This window comes from Ovis aries, chromosome 11, assembly GCF_016772045.2.
Source record: "Ovis aries strain OAR_USU_Benz2616 breed Rambouillet chromosome 11, ARS-UI_Ramb_v3.0, whole genome shotgun sequence".
Classification (NCBI taxonomy): domain Eukaryota; kingdom Metazoa; phylum Chordata; class Mammalia; order Artiodactyla; family Bovidae; genus Ovis; species Ovis aries.
The window spans coordinates 23,665,335-23,689,378 of record NC_056064.1 but is presented as its reverse complement, the minus strand read 5'-3'; the positions used below and the strand labels follow the sequence as shown (position 1 = coordinate 23,689,378).

The 24,044-nt window shown below is 48.4% G+C and overlaps 1 protein-coding gene across 10 annotated transcripts in view; it reads right to left on the bottom strand.

Moving 5' to 3' along the window:
• Nucleotides 1–24,044, bottom strand: part of RAP1GAP2 (RAP1 GTPase activating protein 2) — a 201,350-nt gene that overhangs the window by 56,751 nt on the left and 120,555 nt on the right. For 9 of the 10 annotated variants that reach the window (XR_006061142.1, XM_042255520.2, XM_042255515.2 and 6 more), the window contains 2 exons: nt 5,371–5,406; nt 124–168 (listed from right to left, as the gene is read on the bottom strand). Coding sequence is in view for 9 of the 10 variants with exons in the window: in XM_042255520.2 (XP_042111454.1) it covers nt 124–168; nt 5,371–5,406 (81 nt within the window). In the remaining variant the exon portion in view is untranslated. The remainder of the gene's footprint in view (nt 1–123; nt 169–5,370; nt 5,407–24,044) is intronic. The other variant, XM_042255516.1, reaches the window with a different exon arrangement.

The window sequence follows — 24,044 nt, the reverse complement described above, 5'->3', positions numbered from 1 at the left end:
GCCCTAGTCAACATGGTGTGGTCACCTAAGTGGCTCATGGTGAAAATCTGAGGTAGACAGCGTAAGATAGCAGAACCCAGCAAGCCCGCTGTGTCCCCTGCCTCTGTCACCCGCCCAGCCCACCTTGTTCTTCTGGGGTCCCGGCTTCTGCTCTTCAAGCTTGATCCCCTGCAGAAACAAGGAAAAGAGGATCCATGGAAAAGCAAAGGTCACAGAAGACGAGCCAAACAGAGGAGTTTATCAGGAGCAGCTGCCTTAGCTGGCAGTTAGTGACAGCAGCGGCAGCCGGCGTGGCCCTTGCACACTCAGGCCTCACGGAAGCCTCGGCAAGGCAGCAGGTTAACAGCATGGGCTCAAGCCAGATCACGGGGGTTCAAATCCCAGCACTGCCACTTACGACCTGATGACCTTGGGCAAGTCACAGAACCTCTGTGTAGCTCAGTGTTCCCATCTGTAAAGTGGGAATGAAAACCTCACCTACTCTGGTAGTGAAGATTCAATGTTGAGAATGTGTTGAGCCCTTGGAAGAGTGGTAAGAATATGGTAAAAGCTATAGGTAAGCAGCTTTTCCATGCTGGTGCTATTTTTTTTTTTTTTTGGCTGCACTGGGTCTTCGTTGCTTTGCATAGGCTTTCTCCCTAGTTGCACCAAGCAGGGGTTAGTTACACGGGCTTAGCTGCCCCATGGCACATGGGATCTTCCCAGACCAGGAGCGAACCCATGTCCCCTACATTGCAAGGCGGGTTCTTATCCACTGTACCACCAGGCAAGACCCATTCCAACACTTAAACATCACCAGGCTCTCTCAAAGCCAACAGGTGAGGGGTGAGGGATGGGAACCTGCATCTTGGGGTGTCGGCACCCACAGGCTGGACCTCATGCCACACCAGCTCCACTCCTCCCTGGTGGGAGGGCCCACGGCTGACAGGCAGGTGGCCTGGTCCTCACTCCGCTGTTGTCTTACTGCCAGTGACCCTGGACAAAGTTGAGCCTCTTGCAGCTTCCACAGCTTCAATTATGAGATGAGGATTCTAACACCCACCTATCCATCTCACAGAGGTGTCATCGCAAAGGTCAGGCACCTTCACTGGGCCTGGATTAAAGGGTATCATCTGCAGGTGTCTGGGAGATGCCCTTCTGGGGAGCAGGGCCCGGTCCAGCAGTGCCACGTTCTGACTTAAGTGGGTTTTAAGGGAGTGGGGTACATGGCATTCCCAAAACTGTTTGAATAAATTCCGACAAGGGTGTGAGATGCTGGGACACACTGGGACACGCAGGTCCCTCTGGAGAGAAGAGTGTCCTGCAGCAGCCCCTGCCCGATCATAAAAATACAGAGCAGGAACTTGACCTTGCACAGCGCTCCCTCCTTCAGTCTCCTCTGAAAACTCTCAGCACCTATTTACCAACTCGGAAATGGGGGCCCTGGGAGGAGGTTCCTGGAGCTAGTGGTGTCAGCACTTGGAGGTGAAGCTGGGCCGTGTGTCTAGAGTGCAGAGTCCTGTCCCACAGCCCTCAGAACCCAGGACTCCTGCTCACTCACTGGGTGGATCTAGACTTGGTGGGACTGAGTCACCAGCAGCATCGTCCAGGAGGGCATAGGGAGGGTCCCTCCCACTCGACAGGCCCTCCTTTCCCCACATGGGGAGAAAACCACCTGAGTGGACAGCAGTCCCTGACCAGGGAAGCAAACTGGGAGGGTGAAGAGGGGGGTGATGTCAGGAGTTGGTCTGTTTGTCCTTCGTTAGTCATCCCTGCCTGGAAAACAGCCCCGGGCAGGTGAGCAAACCTCCTCCCATGCCCTCCCCCATGACAGAGCCACCGCCCAGCACTGGGCCCTCTCCATGTGTCAGCCTTTGCTATTGTTGCTGTTCGGCCGCTAGGTCGTATCCAACTCCTTGACCCCATGGCCTGCAGCACACTGGGCTCCCCTGTCCTTCACTATCTCCCGGAGCTTGCGCAAACTCGTGTCCGTTGAGTCAATGATGCCATCCAACCATCTCATCTTCTGTCGCCCCCTTCTCCTCCTGCCTTCAATCTTTCCCAGTATCAGGGTCTTTTCCAATGAGTTGGCTCTTCACATCAGGTGGCCAAAGTATTGGAACTTCAGCGTCAGCATCAGTCCTTCCAATGAATATTCAGGGTTGATTTCCTTTAGGATTGGCTGGTTTGATCTCCTTGCTATAGGTGTCATGATTATGACCCCCTCTCTCATCCCTGGCCATGTGGACACTAGGTGCAGAGAGGTAGAATGACTTGGCCAAGGATGTTCAGCTAGAGAGCATCAGATAGAACTTGAACCCAGGACCGAAGGGATCCAAAGCTTGTGCACTTCTGTTGCTTCAAAGGATTGCGCTCTTCTTCAAATCCCTTGACTCTCTGTCAGGGAGGTCAGGAGTCCTGGATCTTAGTCTCAGCTCTTCACAACTATCATAGAGCCCTGGATGCTACAACACTCGAGCCTCTGTCTCCACGCCCGCAGCATGAAAGAGGGCTCCCACACTCAAGGACAGACTCCAGCCGCACTTCACACCAGCCACTTCCCCACATGACTTTCAGATACACGGAAGAGCTGGCAGCGGTGGCCCCTCGGAGGCTGGGGCCCAGGGGGTACTTGGCAGAGGCCCAGGCATTGGGAAGTCTGGTCTCAGCCCCAGGTAGTCTCAGCTGAGATGAAATTGACCAACCACCCGCAGGGGTCAGCCACCTGCCATGGAGACAGAAAGGAAGCATAAAAACCAGACCCTTAGGAATTCTCTGGTGGTCCGTGGTTAAGACTCCGGAGCTGCACTGCAGAGGGCGTGGTTGCATCTCTGGTCGGAGAACTAAGATCCTGAAAGCCTTGTAGTACGGCCAGAAAAAAATAAAACAGACCCCCTGCCCTTGATAGGCTCCCAATCTAGCTGAGAAGACAACTCAGTAGCCTTGAAACAAGAGAATGATGAGGTCAGTTGAGTGGGGCTGGATTCTGTGCCCTTTGTGGGGAAGGCAGGGCTAGGGGGAGGGAAGTGGGTAAAGAGTGAGGGGTGAGTGGATTGCAGGAGCAGCCAGAGAGAAGGCAGGGCAAGCTGCAAATTCCCTACCAGCTTGGCAGAGTGCAGAGCGGGACTCCAGGGATTGAGGCGGAAATCCCAGCTTTACTTAATTATATGCTGCCTCCCACCACTCACTGTCAAGGCCAAGGCCCTCCCTGTTTCCGAAACTTGACTGTAAGCTCCCTAAATACATATAAATTAGCTTGTAGTCCACACACTGCTGGGCACAGAAGGGGATTTTAACAACTTGCTTGTGATAATAACACAACCACTAATAATAGTTTTCCCTTAAACCATCCCTAACTCTCCCCACCCTTAGGGGGGTGACCTGGCTTTTCCATGAGGACCATGCTTGATTGCTGGTGACAGTCACCCTCTCAGCAGCTCCACCTGCATCTCAGGCTGACTGTGGGCACTTCATTTGCCTCCCTCCTAGAGCTTCCAAACCATCACTACCATATCTTCCTTCCTGGAGTCTGGAGCGTCTACTTAGCCACCATAACATAGTGGCTAAGCCTTCTGGCTCCAAAGCTACAATAATAACTTACCAGCCTTTGAGTGCTTTATTTAATAGCTCTGTGCCTTGGTTTTCTCATCTGTGAAATGGGGATAACAATATACCTACTTCCTGTGAGACTTCTCAGAAAGAAATGAGGTGACACCTATCAATCTCTGAGCCCAGAGAAGTGCCTGAAATGTGTAGGCTATCATCAGCATCTTCTTCCCATCTATAACTGTTATTTCTCATTTCATCCAGACAACCATGTAAGTGGGTATTTGCATTCTCATTTGTAGAAGCTGTGCTATCATGATTTATGAGAACTATTAATATATATTTGGTATAGCAGCCAGGTCCCAGGGGCTCCCACTGGCCAAATCTAAGACAACTTGAGCATTAAAATAAAGATTTTACTATATAGACTATAAACTATCGTATAATCAGAATCCATTAGTCCACACCAATGAGTGAATGGATGAACAGATGGATGGATAGATGGACAAATGAACAAATGAACGGAGAAAAGGCAAAGCTCTTTCTGATTGTAGAAAGCCAACTATAAATGTAGGAAAAACCTAAAACCCTTGGCATTTCCTAGATGCTAAGAGCAATGGAGCATCTCTTTTTACAGCATTTGAACCTTTGTCCTTCATTCCTGAAACAGCTCCAGAGCCAAAAAGGTGAAAGGGGTGCCTTATTATTCATAAGCTTATGTTAATGAGGTAACTTCTGGGAAGCCGCTAAGGATGGGAGCTTGTTGCTAGGGGAACCAACCCTGATTAGAGGGTTGGAACTTTCAGCCCCAACCTCAACCTCCAGAGACAGAGGATAGGCTGGAGAGTCAATCAATCACCAGTGGCCAATGATTTAATCAATCATCCTGTGTAAAGAAGCCTCCACAAAAACCCACAAGGACAGGGCTTGGGGGATTTCCTAGCTGGTGAACACACAGTTTCCGAAGAAGGCATGGGAGCTTGCATCCCTTCCCATATACCTTGCCCGCGGCCATTCTTCCATCTGGCTGTTCCTGAGTTATCTCTTTTTACAATAAGCTGTTAACCTAGTAAGTCAGTGGGTTTCCTGAGTTCTGTGAGTCTCTCTAGTGAATTAATGGAACCAAGGAGCGATCATGGGAACCTCTGATTTATAGCCAATGAGTCAAAACACGAGTGATAATCTGGATTTGGGATTGGGGTTGAAGTCAGAGGAGGGTGGTCTTGTGGGACTGACCCCTTGACCTGCGAGATCTCCGGGGAGACTGTGTCAGAACTGGGTGAAACTGTAGAGCACCCAGCTGGTGTTGCTGAATTGCTTAGTGTGGGAAAATGGCCATGCGGTTGGCATCAGAGTGGGGCGAGAACAGTGCTGTGAGTAGACAGAAAACAGGAACCAGAGGCTCAGAAAAGGGCAGGAACCAGTGCTGGCGAGTGTTAGGAGCAGGATCTGAACTCAGGTCTGTCTCCTACTTGGCTGCTCTGCCTCCCAGACATGAGATGACTCCTCGAAGAAGGGGCTTTCTTTCTGACCCATTCCAGGAACGACGGACCCTCTCAAACCCTCCCCACATCCGTCTGCCCTGCTGGCAGGTTCTGTTTATCTTCTCTCCATCCTTCAGGCAGGAGCCATTCCAGAATCCTGAGTGCTGTTCACGTGGAAGTGGCCTCAGGCGGCCCAGGCCCCTCAGAACTGTGCTCTCTTCTCTGCCCTCCCTCCAAGGACCTGGGTTTTGCCCGAGGGGTTTCTCCTGGTGTTATGTCCTGAGGTCGCTGTGGCACTCCCACCCGGGCCTTGCCCCGCACCCCTCCCCCCCTCCCCGACCCCCACACTGAGGATGCTCACCTGCATTTTCTCCAGCATCTCGAAGAACTCCGCTGACTGAAAGACACAAACAGGGCAGAGAGACAAAGGCAGGGCGTCAGCCAGGAGGTAGAGAGAAAAAGTCTCCCTGCTGACTGTCTGGAAACTCAACCCCGGCTTCCCCAGGGACGAAATTCATTTGGATCAAGAGAGAAGATAATTTGATTTCGCCTTTGCAGGGCTGGAAAGGCCAGAACACCCCATAGAACAAAACGGGGAACAAAGCGTGCCCAGGCTGGCATGTGGCCCTGGAGGGAACAGTTTCTCAGTCTCTGTCAAGAGGGAGGGGCCCCTGGGAAAAGCCGAGGTTTCCCCAGCGCCTGGAGATTCACCCTCCAGCAGCATTCGTGTTTGGGATGCTTTCAACCCAACAGTGGGGCCAAGATGTCCCACACAAATAGATTTCCAAGTTTTGTGGCAACACACAGCCCCTTCTGTCTCCTCACAAAAGTCTCACTTAGAATTCCAGCATACAAAACCAGTTACAGCATGCCGCCCTGGCCAAGACAGCTGTGGAAGCTTGAGCCCTGGTGGGTCACCTCTGCCTGTCCCTGTCCGCTGTCCCCAAGGGACATTTTGGGAACCCGAGAACGTGAGAGCAAAGCCTGAAAACTGTAGCCTCCAGGAGCCTGGATGGGTTATTTTTAAAATCATAAACTATGTAAGTCCAAAATTTTAACCTACTTTGGTGCCAACTTTGTAAACTCCAGATAAGACCAAAAAGAGAAAAAGAAGGTGGAATGGAAGGGTGAGGGGCTGAAAGCTGTACCCTAACAAAACACAGGCAGAGGTTCCACCAAAAGAGTCCTCACTTCCCATTCTGTGAAAAGAGCTCTACTTTCTTCTAGGCGTTGGCAAGCCCTGAGTTAATCAGCACTCAGAATGGACTGTCCCCAGATGAATAGGGGACAAAAGACAGCAGTGAAAAGGAAACATGTCCTTGTCGCTTCTCCACATAGAGGTAGGGCATCCATCCTGCCTTCCTCTGCAGGCACCCACAGGCCAGAATTGCCTGATGTCCCCATCAGCCTCCACATTCTCAGAAGAGAACCACCATGGAAGGACCCTTGTGGAGTCATGGGCAGAAACCTGGCCCTGCTTCAGACTCCAAGTGACCTCTCCCAAGCTAAAATTGGCCCATCAGAGGCAAAGAGTTTTCAACCTCTGCAAAGTTCAGGATTCAGGGTCTGGAAACACGACATGTGAATGTTCAGGGTTGAGGACAAGTTTTGGGCACCCACATCAAGCACCTTTGACCAGAAGCAGGCATCAAACATCCAGCTCTCAAATCTATCCTTCCCATTTGCTCTGTGGATTCTTACCAACTCCAGTCTCCAGGATACCAAGAATAATAAAGAACTCACAGAGGGACTTCCCTGGTGGTCAAGGGGTTAAGAATCCGCCTCCCAATGCAGGCGAGGCATGTTGGATCCCTGGCGGGTGAACTAAGATCCCACATGCTGCAAAGCAGCTACGACCGAGCAGCGCAATTACTGAGCCTGCACAGCACAACTAGAAAGAAGCCCTCAAGGCACAACAGAAGACCCGCATGACACACCTATGGCCTTGATACAGCCAAATAAATAGATAATTTTAAAAAAAAATAACTTATACAAATTAGTAAGGATAGAAAGATGAGAAGAAAGAGGATAAGAAGATAGAAACAAACAATCAACATTTTAAATACACAGACCTCTGACCCAACAATTCCTCTTCTAGAACATATACACACTGACACATGAACACAAAGATAGACACAATAAAATGGTCATTGAAGCATTGTTTGTGACAGCAAAAAAAAAAAAAAAAAAAAAGTGGAAACAAATATCGATCTACAGGAAACTGATCAGAATAAGCTACACAGAATAAAATACAAATCCTATGGGAAGCCATATGTCAATAATTTAGATAACTTACATGAAATAGGGACTTCCGTGGTAGCTCAGACAGTAAAGAATCTGCCTGCAATGCGGGGGACCCAGGTTCAATTCCTGGGTTGAGAAGATCCTCTGGAGAAGGGAAGGACAACCCATTTCAGTATTCTTGCCTGGAGAATTCATGGACAGAGGAGCCCATGGGGTCACAAAGAGTGGGACACAACTAAGCGGTAATACAAACACAGATGAAATGGACAGTTCCCAGCAACCACAGACTACCAGAACTGACTCAGGAAGAAACAGAAGATCTAAAAAGACCTACAATTAATAATAGAGGTTGGATCAGTAATCAAAAACCCACCCACAAAGAAAAGCCCAGGTCCAGATGGCTTCAGTTGTAAATTCTACCCCTTAAAGGAGAAGTAATACTAATTCCTCCCAAACTCTTCCAGGAATAGAAGAGGGAACACTTCCCAACTTATTTCATGAGGCTAGTACTACGCTGACACCAAAATTAGCATCACAAGAAAAGAAAACTACAGACCAATACAGCTTATGAAAATAAATGCAAAAACTCTCAACAAAATTCTAGCAAACTGAGTCCAGCAACATAAAAAGAACTACCATTTCAGTAATCCCACTCCTAGGTATATACCCCCAAGAGAAGTGAAAACACGTCCACTCAAAAGCTTGCACACACAGTGTTCACAGCAGCAATATTCGTAATACCTCCCAAAGTGGAAACAACCCAAATGTCCATCAACTTTTGAATAAACAGATTATAGTATATCTATACACTAGAATAGTATTCAACCATTAATAAAAAGAATGAAGTATTGGCACATGCTACAACATGGATAAACCTTGAAAACACTATGCTAAGTGAATGGACACAGACATAAAAGGCTGCATATTACGTGATTCCATTAATATAAAATGCCCAGAATAGGCAAATCTATAGAGACAGAATGTAAATTTGTGGTTGCTTAGGGCTCAGAGAAATGGAGGATTTGGAAGCTAAAGGACATAAGGTTTCTATTGGAGCTGATGAAAAATGTTCTAAAATTGACTGTGGTAATGGTTACACAATTCTGTAAATATACTAAAAACCATTCAACTGTATACTTTAAATAAAACTGCTCGATTATTCGGAAAGAAATCTGAGGACTTCCCTGGTGGTCCAGTGGTTAAGAATCTGCTTTCCCATGCAGGGGACTCAGGTCCGATTCCTGGTTGGGGAACTAAGATCCCGCATGCCTTGGGGCAACTAAGCCGACACACCACAACTACAGAGCCCATGCCTCAACTAGAGAGAAGCCTGCCTGCCACAGCGAAAGATCCTGAATGCTGCAACTAAGGTCGCATGCAGCCAAAATAAGTATGTTTTGAAAAGAAAGCAGTAGTTCCATATTGCTGACATAAGATGTTCTCCGAGATCTATTAAATATAGGGGGAGCGGGGGTACAGCTCAGAACATCACAGAGAATATGACCCCATTTTAGTAAAAACAAAACCTAAAATTATTTATAGGTATGTATATAAATGCATAGAAAATAATACAGAATAATAGACCTCACACTGTCAAAAAGTTATTATAACAAGAAGAGGGAGAGAGTAGGGAAGGGAGTTCTGCTTTATACACGGGATGCTTCACAAGCATGCAGACCTACATTATTTGCCTAGTTCAATTTCAAAGAAATAAGTTTTGTAAAGGAAACAAAAATATGCAAAGGACTCAATTTGCTCAAGGAGAAATACAAAATGACCAATGAAACATGCCCAGCCTCCCTAGTTATTAAAGTAATTAAGATAAGAAGATAACATCTTTCACCTATCAGATTGGCCAAGATTAAAAAGAAAATTCAGTGCTGGCAAGGACTATAGATAAGTAAGTGTGTGCCTGGTACTTTCTGAAGGGCAATTTGGTACAATGTGTCCAAAGCCTGAAAAACGTTCAGGTATTTTGGTCCATAAACCTACCCTAAGGAATTTACGCTAAAGCAATATTTGGGCAACTACACAAAAATATTGTATACAAGGATATCTGTAGAAACCTTGTTTATGGGTTAAAAAAGAGTGGAAATAATTGAAGTGCATATCAATAAGGGGAAAATAAATAATACACGGAAGTATGCCCATACAATAAAATAACTCTAAAAGGAGATCTGTATTGGTTATGCTGGTATGAAGATTCATGTCATATCGCTCAGTGAGAAAAGTACAGATCAGAACAATATGGTCCCTTTTAAATTATTATTTACTTATTTATTTTTGGCCATACTGGGGCTTCACTGCTGAGTGTGGGCTTTCTCTGCTTGCAGCCAGTGGGGCCTATTCTCTAGTTGCAGTGCTCAGGCGTCTCACTGCAGTGGATTCTCTGGTTAGGGAGCACAGGCTCCAGGGCACACAGGCTCGGGAGTTGCAGCTCATGGGCTCCAGAGTGTGGGCTCAGCAGTTGTGGCACATGGGCTTAACTGCTCTGAGGTACATGGAATCTTCTCAGACCAAGGATTGAACCCATGTCCCCTGCATTAGCAGGCGGATTGTTAACCACTGGACCACCCAGGGAAGTCCTGATCCTTTTTTTTTTTTTCCAACATATATATCTTCCTGTGGATGTACATATCACTCTTGAAGAATATTTGCCAAGTTGAGTTATAGGTTAACGATAAATTTATCCTTTTTGCTTTTCAGTATTTTTTCAATTTTTTATAACAATTATAAATCATTTCTGTAATTAATCAACTGCAAAGACTTAAACACATAATCAGAGGCTTTGGCATGCCTCTCTTCCCTTCCCCAACTCCTGCTACAGTATGCCCCATCTGGCACTTTCACAAGTTTTCCGGCCTTTTGTGCCCACAGAAAGCCCCTGAATTCAGGCCAGTTAATTTCCAGATCTAATCATGACCTTGTGTGTTGTAGATAAAGAAACTCTCTTGAATCAACCCCACATCCAACTTACCCATTGGTATCTATATAATCTGGCAACCAAAAAATCCTTAGGTGTGTTCTTACACAATGCTCTTGCGCTAGTTAATCAATTAACCCCACATGATTAAACACTGGTCACTGGAAGTACTGGGGAAGGGCCCCCTCCCAGGTGGCTCAGTGGCAAAGAACCTGCCTGCCATGCAGGAGACTCCAGTTCAATCTCTGGGTCGGGAAGATCCCCTAGAGGAGGAAATGGCAACCCATGCCGGTATTCTTGCCTGGGAAATCCCATGGACAGAGGAGCCTGGCAATCTACACTCCATGGAGTCTCAAAAGAGTCAGACAGGACTTTGCAACTACATAACAACAGATCTTAAAAATTATGAGACAAAACTAAGCAGAGTGATGCTGCAGGTGACCAGTGGTTCAGAGCAGGCAGGCAGCACTGCTTGTTGGGAGGTGAGAATATTAGCTCAGTACTGCTATGTAACAAACTACTCCCAAAACTTAGTGCCTCACAACAGTGTCCATGGGTCAGGAGTTCAGCTGCTTCACTGGGCAGCTCTGGCTCAAGGTTTCTCAGGCAGTTGCATTCAGGATGTCAGCAGAGGCTGAAGGCTTGATTGTGGCCAGGGGATCTGCTTCTAAGATGGTTTAGTCACAAAGCTGTCAGCAGGAGGGCCCAGCTCCCATCACACGGACCTCTCCTTTGGCTGCTTGAGTGCCCTTACAACATGGCAGCTGACCCTCCCCGACCCCAAAACCCACCCAGAGCAAGACAGCCAAGAGAGAAAGCACAAAGGACCTTTACACCTATTCCTTATTCTAGGCCTTATTTTTATCTTATTTTATCCTTATTCTTTATCCTGTTCCTTACTCTTTATGGGGTTTTTTTAATATTTATTTTTTTATCTGGATGCTTTGGGTCTTAGTTGCAGCATGCAGGAACTTGCTCGCAGCATGTGGGATCTTTTGTTGCAGCATTCAGACTTCACTCTAGCTGTGGTGCACAGGCTCCAGAGCACAGAGGCTCCGAAGCTGCAGCCTGTGGCCTTAGTTGCCCTGTGGCAGGTAGGATCTTAGTTTCCTGACCAGGGGTGGAACCCGTGTCCCCTGCATTGAAAGGCGGATTCTTAACCAATGAACCACCAGGGAAGTCCCTGTCCTATTCTTTAGAAGCAAGTGTCCATGACCAGCCTGCACTCGAAGGGATAGGAATGAGGACACTTCTCTCTACAGGAGAGAAGTGTCAAAGAATTTGAGGTCATGTTTTAAAATGACCACATCAAGGAAGGCTTCTTGTAAGGCTTCTGGTTGTAAATGCAACCAGACCTTAAAAGATAAACAGGAATCACTTGATAGAGAAGGAGTGTGTGTTAGTTGGTCAGTCCTGTCCAACTCTTTGCGACCCCATGGACTGTAGCCCACCAGGCTCCTCTTGTCCATGGGGATTCTCCAGGCAAGAATACTGGAGTGGGTTGCCATTTCCTTCTCTGGGAGGAGGGGGCGGGGGGGAATCTTTCCAACCCAGGGATTGGACCCGGATCTCTTGCATTGTAGGTGGATGCTTTACCGTCTGAGCTACTAGGGAAGCCCAATAGCGAGGGTGAGGAGGGCGTTACAGGCAGCAGTAACAGCGAGGACAAAGGTGAAGTGTGTGGATCAACTCGGCTGCCCGAGGCCTCTGGGTCAACATCCTGAAGTTCAGACTGAAAAGGAGGGTGCAGGCCTGAAAGACTCTGAATGCCAGGAATGTGGGCTTAATCTGGAAGGTCCTGGAAAGCTTCTGAGGTTTGTGTATGGCAGAAAGACAGTCCTCTCTTAGTATCTGTGGGGGATTGGTTCCAGCATCCCTGAGGATACTGAAATCCAAAGATGCTCCAGGCCCTTAAAGAAAATGGCACAGGGACTTCCCTGGTGGTCGACTAGTTAAGAATTTGTCTTCCAATGCAACAGACATAGGTTCAATCCCTGGTCCGGGAAGAATCCACATGCCCCAGGGCAATTAAGCCTGTGTACCAGAACTACTGAGCCCAAACCCCTCACAGCCCATGCTCCAAAAAGATAAAAGAAGCCAGTGCAATGAAAAGCCAGTGCGCCACCCCTGGAGAGTGGCCCCTGCTCGCCACAACTAGAGAAAGCCGTGAAACACTGAAGACCCAGTGCAGCCAGAACCAAATAAATGAATAAAGAAAAGCTTTTTAAGAAAAGAAAATGAAAGCACACAGGTGCCCCCTTTTCCCACAGGTTCCACCAGCTGGGGATCAAAATCAAAATCTTTGGTTGAATCTGTGGATGCAGAACCCGTGGATACAGAGGGTCAATTCAACAGGAGGCATGGAATCCAGTGGTCAAATCCAGGTCTGGGGAGTGGCCGACATCCTACTGATCGGTTTGTGTGGCACAAGGCCTGTGATTCAATCTCTCTTACTTCCCTCACCTGAAAGCAGAATCAGCCCCTGCCTTTCAGGGCTCACGTGAAGATGAAGTAAGAACATGAACAAGAAGAACCAGACCCTGGTCCATGGCTTTTGTTATTGTTCAATCGCTAAGTCATATCTTACTCTTTATGACCCCATGGACTGCAGTGCCGGGGTCCAGCCCCGGTGGATCCAGGGAATTCGAAGGTGGGGACGGCGTCGGCGTCTTTGGAAAAACTCCGCCCATGGACTGCAGCACACCAGGCTACCCTGTCCTTTACTACTGGAGTTTTCTCACATTCATGTCCATTGAGTCGGTGATGCTATCTAACCATCTCATCCTCTGCTGCCTGCTTCTCCTCCTGCTTTCAATCTTTCCCAGATCAGGGTCTTTTCCAATGAATGGGCTCTTCGTAACAGATGGCCAAAATGTTGGAGCTTCAGCTTCAGCATCAGTCCTTCCAATGAATATTCAGGGCTGATTTCCTTCAGGATTGACTGGTTTGATCTCCTTGCTGTCCAAGAGACTCTCAAGAGTCTTCTCCAACACAACAGTTCAAAAGCACCAATTCTTCAGTGCTCAACCATCTTTACAGTCCAACTCTCACATCCATACACGACTACTGGAAAAACAACAACTTGTATAAGGAATTCTGAGAAACTTCACTCTGGAAATAAACTCTGTCCTGCTGGGAGATGATCTGGTACCTTTAGGTAGTTAGCGTTTTCCTTTTATTTTTATCAAAATTTTTATTTATTTAATTTTTGGCCTCGCTGTGCAGCATGCCAGATCTTAGGCCCCAACCAAGGATCAAACCCATGTCCCCTGCAGTGGAAGCAAACAGTCTTAACCACTGGAACACCGGGGAAGTCCCAGCTTCTCCTGATTAAGCTTTTCTTGACTTTATCCGTCTTCCCGGAGGCAGTGTTTCGATTACTGCTAAAAACGGGTCTACTTCCTGAATGAAGATGCTCCATGGCCTCAGGCCTGGCACAGATGGTGAGATGAAAGGGCTGTGACTCAGCCTCAGTCCTGAGTAACACACAGGGTGGACAACTGCGGCGTGGACAGTGTCCAGGAGCAGAAATCGGCCAGTGGCAACTTGGCCTGGGCTGACCTGGCCCCACTTCATGGTGACTTGTTGAACTTTCCAGTGGAATGGTGCCAGCCTTGGCAAAGAGCAAGCCTTCTTTTCCACCCAGAGGCAAGGTGACTCAGGCCAGGCTGGGACAGCAGTTCCAGTCCCACCCTTGTCCACACCCCCTGAGACTGCTTCATGCAGCCAAGGGCGCGCAGCAGGCATGCAATAAATGCTCACTGACTCACTGGCAACATCCCACAGGCCCTTCAGGACAGAATGAAGCCCTGCCAGAAGCATCCTTCAGAAGGGGACCCCCTCCATCAGTTAGCAAGAAACGTAGTTCAGCTTCCTCACCAGTAGCAGCGGCCCAGCTGTCTAACTTACTATTAGCAATAGCCATCACCACCCAAATCTGGGCAGAGGCCAGCTTTCCCCCTGGGCTCTGCTTTAACAGCCAGGTGAGTAGTCCATGAAATAATCACCAAGAGCCAGCGCCCAGCTAAGGAATCCATAGGCTGGGCCCCAAGGCTCTGTCCAGGTTCAAGCCATGTCCTCCCACCTCCCCTTATAGAAACCACCCAAACTTCCTTTAGAAGGACAAAGCGAGTCCTTGCGGGGAGAGGGTCAGAGGAGGTCCGAGGTAAGAGGGGCAGGAGAGAACAGGAACTGCAAGGCCAGTCTTGAGGAATCTTCCCGGCACCCCTCCTTGTTCACTCTGCTGCCAGCTCCCTGCCCAGGTGGTGAAGAAGCAGAGGCAACGGAAGAAATTCAGTACAGGAGGGCCACCGCCCCATCTCAGCACCCTGGCCCCTCCCTGGGGACAGGAGCAGCCTGGCCTACCTCCCTCTGGTCCACAGCAGCTCTACACGTGGACGCGGCCTTTCCCAGCAGATGGGCGGCCACCTGTTCTTTCCTTCTTACAGCATCGCAGCTCGGAGGCCCCCACCAGCACATCCCCCCTTCTTTCCTCCTCCTCTCTGAACCTCGCTGGAGATGTAACACCCACCGCCATCCATCTGCTGCCCACCGGATCCCTGCTGGGGGTCCTGCCCTAGCTTTGGGCTCCTCTGTTCCCCTCTTGCAGGCAGGCTGTGTTTGTGTGTGAGCAGCCTTCTACACTCTTGCCCAGGAGGTACCACCCACCCACTGCTCACACACAGGACAAGGTTGTGTGAGCACCTGAGCCTTGCAACAGGGCTCAGGACTGCACCGACTCACAGGGCTGTGGTCGGATAACATGAGCCAGTCTGCAGCGCTGGGATGGCACCCAACATAGGACTCATTCCATGCACGGCAGCAGTGACTGTCTCCTGATCCAGCCTCAAAGCAGGACGTGCATGAGGAGGCCAAGTCATATTAACAGCAACCAGAGGGCTAAAACCAGACAAGGATGGGAGACAAGGTGTCTTCCAGCCCACAGGGGTCCCACGAAAACGGGATGGAGATGAGGTCGGGGGTGGGGGAGAAAACAGGGGTCTGAGCAGGTTTCTCATCCCACAGGGAAGGAAGACATCACTAAAGAAAAGGATTCCTGCAGAATTTCATAGAGATTTTTGGAAACTTGGGGATCTGGGAGCCCAGAGCACACACCCTGTTGGGAACCAGATCAGATGTGCCCCAGGGCTGCCCAACCACACCACACACTGAGCTGTCCTGCCTCAGCTGCTGGCTCAGAGGCCCCTATCTGCAGGACAGCAGGATGAGGGCCAGCTGGACGCCAGCCTGGCTGCTGAAACCTGAAGAGGAAAGCAAAGGATGGCCCACTAGAACAGAAAGCCCTCGAGGGCAGGGCTCTGATTGTTTTGTTCACTGCTATATCCCTGGGTTTACAGCTGCCTGGCACAGAGGAGATGCTCAGGAAACATTTCCTGAGTGAATGACTCAAAACCCTGCCCTGCAAGATGAGAATGAAATGGGCAGGGGAGACTGACTGTAAGTGACTGGAGCTATCTCCTTGGGATGGCTACAGTCAGGACAGGACAGGCCAATGCATGTGCTCCTAAGCACTGTCTCTTCTCCGACCACAGACTGCACTCCTCACCCTGGACAGCCAACAGGTGTCCCCAGTAAGTTCCATCCAGACACAGGTCCCATTTCAATCAATCTTCCTGCCCTCCTCTCCCCTATGCACACTTCATGCTTCTCCTTCCCTGCTTTGGTCTCCCTTCCCACCATCTCACACTGAACACAGCTCCTTGGCTGCTGGAGTTCTGCAAAGGTACAGCTTCAACTATGTCAAGTTGGGCCAGGAGCCTGCAAGGCTCTATTACCTATGGCAATGGTGATACAATGGAACCATGTGAAGGACGTGTTAAAACCTAGGTTCCTGCCATCACCACTTCCCCACCACCATCACCACCACACTGCCACCAAGAGAATCTGCATTTCTAACACACTCCCAGGTAATACCAATACTCCTGACCAGACACCACACTGTGAGAACCACTGACCTACGGAATTATCATGTTTAATGCAGACAGGGTGTGAAAGGGACCAAACTGGCCAGAGCAGAGATAAGACAGGGAAAAGGGTGGGAGGATGGCTGGCTTTTATAAGACATCTTCAAAATTAGGCAGATTCATATTTAAATCTATGAAAGAGGATCTGAAAATGCAAATGACTACAAGTACCAGGCAAGTAACATTAAAAAATGAAGAGATAACAAGAGATTGGATCGGTAATCCAAAACCTCCCAACAGAGATAAGTCCAGGGTTAGATGGCCTCATGGTAAATTCCAGCAAACGTTTAAAGAAGAATTAGCACCAATCCTTCATAAACTCTTCCAGAAAAAGCAAACAGGAAGGAACACTACTTAACTCATTCTATCGGCCAGCATTACCAAAACCATACAAAGAAACCACAAGGAAATAAAACTACAGACAAATATCCCTGATGGACACAGATGTAAAAATTCTCAACAAAATACTAGCTCATCAAATCCAACAGCATGTTACACACTGTGTCCAGGTGGGATTTATCCCAGGAATGCAAGGTTGGTTCAACATAAGGAAATCAATCAGTGTAATATACCACATTAATGGAATTAGGGGGGAAAAAAAAAAACACAAAATCATCTCGATGCAGAAAGAGCATCTGACAAAATCTAATGCCCTTTCTTGATGAAAAAAACACTCAGAAAACTAGGAATACAAAGGAACTTCCTCAACATGATGAGGGCTTTTTTTTTAATCCATGGCTAACATCATGCTCAATGATACTGAAAGCATACTGCAAGCTTTCCCCTTGGGACCAGGAACAAAGAAGGATGCCCACTTTCTCCACTACTATTGAGTGTACTGAAAGTTCTATGCTGAACAATTAGACAAGAGAAAGAAATAAAAAAGAAAAAATAAAACTATATTTGCAGGTGACATGACCCAATATGGGAAACCCAAAGAATCCACAAAAACACTACTAGAGCTAAGAAAGAAAATCAGAAAAGTTGCAGAGTGCAAGATCAGCACACAAAAGTCATTTGCACTTCTATACATCAGCAATGAACCATCTGAAGAGAAAATCAAGAAAACAACTCCATTTACAAGAGTATAAAAAAAAAAATAAAATAAAATACCTAGAATAATTTAACCAAGGAAGTAAGGGATTCAAGCACTGAAAACTAAAAGACATTGATGAAAGAAATTAAAGAAGACTTAAATAAATGATATGGCATTCCCTGTTCATGGGTTGGAAGAATCAGTATTGTCAAGATGGCAGTAACCACCCAAAGTGATCGACAGATTCAATCCAATCCCTATCAAAATTCAAGTTGGACTTCTTTGCAGAAATTGACAAGCTGTTCCTAAAATTGATGTGGAAACTCAAGGAACTCAGAATAGCCAAAACATTCTTGGGGAAAAACTCACAATTCCCTATTTCAAAACTTACTACAAGGCTACAGTGATCAAAACAGTGTGCTACTGGCATAAGGATAAACGATGGAATAAAATTTAGAGCCCAGAGATAAATCCATGCATTTATAGCCAATTGACTCTTGATGAAGTCAAGACCGATAGACAGAGAAAGAACAGTCTTTTCAACAAATGGTGCTAGAAAAACTAGATACCCACATGCAAAATGAACAAAGTTGGACACCTGTACACCACACCACATCCAGAAGGCAAAAACTTAAATCTAAGAGCTAAAACTGTAAAAACTCTTAGAAGAAAACATAGGGTTAAATTTTCATGATCTTAGATTTGGTAATGTATTCTTAGACATGACACCAACAAAAAAGGAAACATAAATTATTGAACATAAAAATTTTTAACTTTTGTGCTTTAATGGACATTATCAAGAAAGTAAAAAGACAACCAACAGAATGGGAGAAAATATTTGTAAGGCACACATCTGTATCCAGAATACATGGGCTTTCCTGGTAGCTCAGCAGTAGAGAACTGTCCTGCAATGCAGGAGACACAGGAGACGCTGGTTCGATCCCTGGGTCAGGAAGACCCCCTGGAGGAGGGCATGACAGCTCAATCCAGTATTCTTGCCTGGAGAATCCCATGGCAGAGGAGCCCGGTGGCCTACAGTTCATCGGGTTGCAGAAATCAAACACGACTGAAGCCACGGAGAAGCACATAAGTATGCACACCCAGAATATATAAAGAACTCTGATAACTTAACAAAAAGACAAGCAACCCGATTTTAAAATAGGAAAAGGACTTGGATAGACATTTCTCCAAAGAAGATATACAAAGGGACAATAGGAAAATGAAACAAATACTCCACATCATTAAGCTGTGCGCATGTGTGTGCTAAGTCCCTTCAGTCGAGTTGTGGGGAAATGCAAATCAAAACCACAATGAGATACCATTCTCACACCCACTAGGATGGCAATAGTCAAAAAATAGAAAATAACAGGTGCTGGCGAGCATGTGAAAAATTGGAGCCTTCATACATTGCTGGTGGGAGTGTAAAATGGCACAGCTGCTGTGGAAAACCGTTTGGCAGGTCCTCAGTAAGTTAAACATGGAGTTGCCATATGACCCAGCAATCCCACTCCTGGGTAGGTACCCAAAGAACTCAAAACAAGTACTCACACAAATACTTGCACACGAATGTTGTTCATTCAAGAGTTGCACTATTTACACTTGCCGAAAGGTAGAAACAACCCAAATGTCCATCAACAACTGGACAGATTAACAAATTGTGGTGCATCCACACGACAGAATATCATTCAGCCAGGAAAAGAAACAAAGTGCTGATACACGCTACGAGGTGAATAAGCCTCAGAAAAGCATCCCAAGTGAAAGATGCCAGGCACAAAAGGTCCCATACTGTATGACTCCATTTCTACAAAATACCTGAAATAGGCAAATCAATCCATAGAGAGAGAAAGCAGATGAGTGACTGCCAGGGGCTGGAACTGGGCGGCGGGTGCGGGGAGCAATGGAGAGCAATAGCTAAATGGGATTTCATTTGGAGGTGACAGAAAGAGTTTAGAACTAGACAGAGATGATGGTTGCAAAGTACTGTAAATATACTAAATGGCAATGAATCGTTCACTGTAAATGATTAATTTTATGTTGTGTAAATTTTCCCTCAATGAAAATAAGAGTTGGGAGAGTGAAACAATGGTAATGGAAGAGTACACATCCCTTGCAAAAGGGGCAACCGCTGCTCCTCTCTGCCAGGCTGCAGTCAAGGATGCCAGCTAACGTGACCAGAGTTTTCAACATTTCAAGGTGAGCCAGAAATCCCAATTTGTGTGTAAACCCCCAGCTTTTAGACATTGATAACCAATTCAAATATTCTCTACATGGACCAAACAAAATGTGTCTATGAGCCAAGTCAGTCCACAAGACACAATTCCAGGCTCTGCTCTGTATAACAAGGAGCCACTGAATGTTTCTAAGCTGGAAAATGAGAAGATATAAGAAAAATTTAGGGAGTCCCAAGATATTCCCTGTTGGGTACACGTGATATGCCAGGTACTGATCAGGCACATTACAAATGCTATCCTGTCAGTCCAGGGAAGGAAGGTTAGAGGGGTGGAAGGCTTTGAGTGATTAAGCAACTTGCCCAAACTGAACATATTCAGTAAAGGCAGAAGCCAGATTCAGGTTCAGATCTATCTGGGTGTGAGAACTCCACATCTCACTATGTGCCTGACAGACATCTCAGACTGAACTAGGCCCAACAGAACACTCAGAAACTCTTTTTTCTTTTTTTAATCATTAACTCTTCCCCTCAAAAGCTTTCCTCCACCCTAGCCAGTCTTCCCCATTGTCCACCCACCCTGACAAAATCCCCAGGATCATCACTGATTTCTTTCTTTTTCCTCATTCTCCATACCCAACAGGCCTGCAGAGTGAAAGTGTTGCTCAGTCACGTCCAACTCTTTGCGACCCCATGGACTGTAGCCTGCCAGGCTTCTCTGTCCATGGAATTCTCCAGACAAGAATACTGGAGTGGGGCCCCTTCTCCAGGGGATCATCCCGACCCAGGGCTCAAACCCGGATCTCCTGCACTGCAGGCAGATACTTTATGAGCCACCAGGGAAACCCCAGTAGGCCTGCAAGTCCAAGGTCAAAATATCTCCCAAGTCTGAGCACTTATCAACAGCATCCCTACTCCCATCATCTCTCACTGCCCCTGATCAGGACCATGAAGCAGCCTCCTCAGCAGTCCCCGGTTTCCACAGCAGCGCCTCCCTAACCAACCCACCCCACTCGGACATCAGCCACACAGTCTTTCTAGAAGATAAATCAGATGGCACCCATCTCCCTCCAGTGTACCACTCCATACCCTGCCAAGGTCCAGGGGTGTCAGGACATTTCGGTTTGTAACAAGGTCACCAGGCTCACACCCTGCCCCCTGTTCTGGGGCTACTGGTGGCTCAGCCTGAGATTGGGGGACTTCTCGAGCAACCCTCAAACAAGTGTCCTCTCACTCCTCACACTCCCTAAACAGTCACAGTCCAGGAAGGGAAAGAAAGGAAAGAACTCAGCCCACCCACCTCCCTCCCCCGACCTCCCGCCTGCTACAGATAGGTGTGAATGAGAAGACAGCAGTCCTGACCCCATGTTCAGCAGGAGGGGCACAAGGCCTGGCAGAGCTGAAAGAGGGGGGTGCCCACAGAGCCTCCAGGGACAATCTGACTTGGCAGGAAGGGACCTTGACTCCCAGGCCAGGGGGAAACGTCACACACACCACTCCCAAGTGTCACCCTAACAGCCCCAAGGCCCTGTGACAGGACACGGGCCCCTGCCAGGGCCTTCCCGGGCACACAGCACAGAGCAGGGAGGGCTGCAGCCACAGGGCTGGCCTGCCAGCTCCGAGTGTCTGAAGCCAGGTGGAAGGAAGGCAGCTGCAGTGTCCCTCCCTCTCCCGCCCTGGCACCCCACCTGGCACAGCCTGCAGGTGGGTGAGAGTCCCCTCAGGCCCTCACCCAGCATCAGGAAGCCTTGACAGAGAAGCACAGACGTGAGCTCTGCCCAGTCTCACACCAGGACCCCCACCTCACACCTCCAGGTCAAGGGGGAAAGGCTCTGGTCCCTGACTCTACCCCACACCCCCTCTTCAGCACTAATCCCCTCTGTCCCGGGTCTCTCCTTCCCCAGGTGACAGTGGCCTCCACACCCCACCAGGGCTCCCTGCCAGGTGATAGCAGAAGTGCTCGTCTGGCTCCCCCCTTGACCAGGCCACTCTGGGCAGCCGCTGTGGACAGGCACAGCCCCCCAGCCCGGGCACACTCACCAAAATGTTCTTTAAGAAATCCATCATCTTCCACCAGTGCCTTCCCCTGCGAGTTGAGGGGGGCCCTGACTGTCTGCCTGAGCAACACTGTAGTGGTGGCTGCTAGCACCCCAGCTGCGGCTGCTGCTGCTGACGTTGAACAACTTCCTTAAGATCAAACAAGGAACTGCAGGACTTGGGTGTCCGCCCGGAGCTGTCATTCCACATTGACTGGACCTGACCTCTGACCCCTCCATCACCGCTGCTGTTTTTCTGGGGAACCCAGAGCTGGTGGAGCCACTGCATAGCGTATATAGTAAGAGCGAGAGGTTCCCCCCCACGGGAGAGGCGTAGTAGGTTGTCAGGGGAGACTCATTTGGGGGTGTTGGAAGCATTACTGTCCCTCCAGCCTTAATCTTTTTGTTTAATTTTATTTATTTATTAATTTATTTAGGCTGTGCTGAGTCTTCACTGCTGCACAGATTTTTCTCTAGTTGCCGTGCCTGGGCTTCTCATTGCAGGGGGCTTCTCTTGTTGTGGAGCATGGACCCTAGGGCGTGAGGGCTTCAGCAGTTGTGGCACACGGGCTCTAGAGTGCAGGCTCAGCAGCTGCAGAGGGCACAGGCTCTAGGCTGCACAGGCATCACTAGTTACAGCTCCGGGCTCTAGAGCAGAGGCTCAATAGCTGTGGTGCACGAGCTTAGTTGCCCCACGGCATGTGGGATCTCCCCCGACCTGGGGCTGAACCTGTGTCTCCTGCATAGGTGGGCCGATTCTTTATCACTGAGCCACCAGGGAAGTCCTCTTCCACCTGCATCTGGAGTGATTTCTCAGTGCTGCTGGCCTGCGATGTATGACGGGAGGCAGGACTGGGGCATAGGATGCTGTGGGACTCAGGGCAGGCCCCACTGGCTTGGGACCTCAATTTTCCCACCTGCAAACTGAGAAGCCCTATGTATAAGAAGAACAAAAATGAAGTAGAAAGAAAGCAGGTGCCGGTATCTTATAGGCATTCACATGGTCCCCATAGAGCCCCAAATCTCCTACTCAAAGATTTGAAGAAACAGCTAAAGACGTGGTTCCTTTGCAGGTGGGTCTAGCAGGAGGGAGGGCATCCGTGGTGGCTAGTCGGTAAAGAATCTGTCTGCCGATGCAGGAGACTCAGGTTCAATCAGACATGACTTAGTAACTAAAACATCCCCACCTGGTAGGAGGGAACAGAGGCACTGTGAACGGCTTTCTTTCACCAAACACTCTAGGTTTTGTTTTTTCAATCATTGTAAGGTATTACTTTGGTTTAATTTTTTTTTATGTGCCTTACAAAAGAGAGCAGTCCTCACGTCTTGTGGCTATCCCACAAGAAAAATAAAAAACAAGTAAAGCAAATGGCTTGAGGAGACTTGTACTGCATCTACAGTCCAAGGCCCAGAGGCACCAAGTGCTGTGCTATTAACAGAGTAAGAAACCAGGCCCCAGAGCTCAGTCCAGGGCTCACCTGCGTCTCGGAGTCTCCTCCAACACTAATAAACACATCACATTTCACATCCATCCATAGTCCTTGGTCCCATTCCAGCTTTGGAAGAAAAGTAATGTCCCAGCTCAAAAGGAAGGGAATGAATTTTTAAACCCCTCAAAAAAAAAAAAAAAAAAAAAGGCAGCATGGTGTGGAAGAAATAGCCCCTAGACTTTGTGCATAGCTGACAAGGCTTTTACCTGAAGTTCTGCTTCTTACAAGCTGTGCAGGCTGGTTGCTCAGCCTCTGAGCCTCAGTTTCCACATCTGTAAGATGGACAAAATCTGACCCGCTTTGCACAGTGGCTGTAGAGCAGGGTGCGATACACATACTTCGTCCAGGGAGAGTGAGGCACAAACACCCTCAGTAAATGGCCACTATGAAGATCTTCATTCCTTCCCCCAGTGCTCACTCCTCATGCCCTGGCTCCCAGAGACAGTGTGAAAAGTACCCACCACCTGCTCAGCCCCACCCAGAAGCTGATCGTTTTTATTTTTTGGCATGCCATGTAGCATGTGGCATGTTAGTTCCCTGACCAGGGATCAAACCCGTGCCCCCTATATCAGAAGCGCAGTATTAACCACTGGACCACAAGGGAAGTCCCCACGAAGCCCATCCTACCTCTGCTTCCCCTCCTCGAGCCCAGCCTGCCGCCAAACACACAGCCCACACACTCTGTCCAATGCAGTCCCATCCTACGCTGGCTCGAGCCCAGAAACCCCAACAGCAGCCACGGGAGATCAGAAAGGCCAGGATATGTCCCCAGGGACTGGGAGAGGACACAGCTCAATCGAGGTCAGAGAAGGTCTTGGCATGTGTCCATCCCTGGGGGCATCAAGTGACAATGAAGGTCAGGGAACGGGGCGGGGGAGGGGACAGGGTTCTAGGAGATGAACTAGGCCATCTCACACATCTGGAGGCGTCACGTGCCAGAGGAAACCCTGGCCGCAGAGAAGGCTGGCAGTGTTCTTTCCAACTCTTACAAACCTGACAGAGAAGTCCATGTCAGAAGAAAGGAGTGGTCAAGCTCTCCACCCTCCCTGTCCCTAGAGGGGCCCCACTGGGCTGTCCCTATTGAGCCCTTCTCTCCTGCCCCTGGAGAAGAACCCTGGATGAGGCTCCTGTGTCCTCAACATCCTCCCACACCTG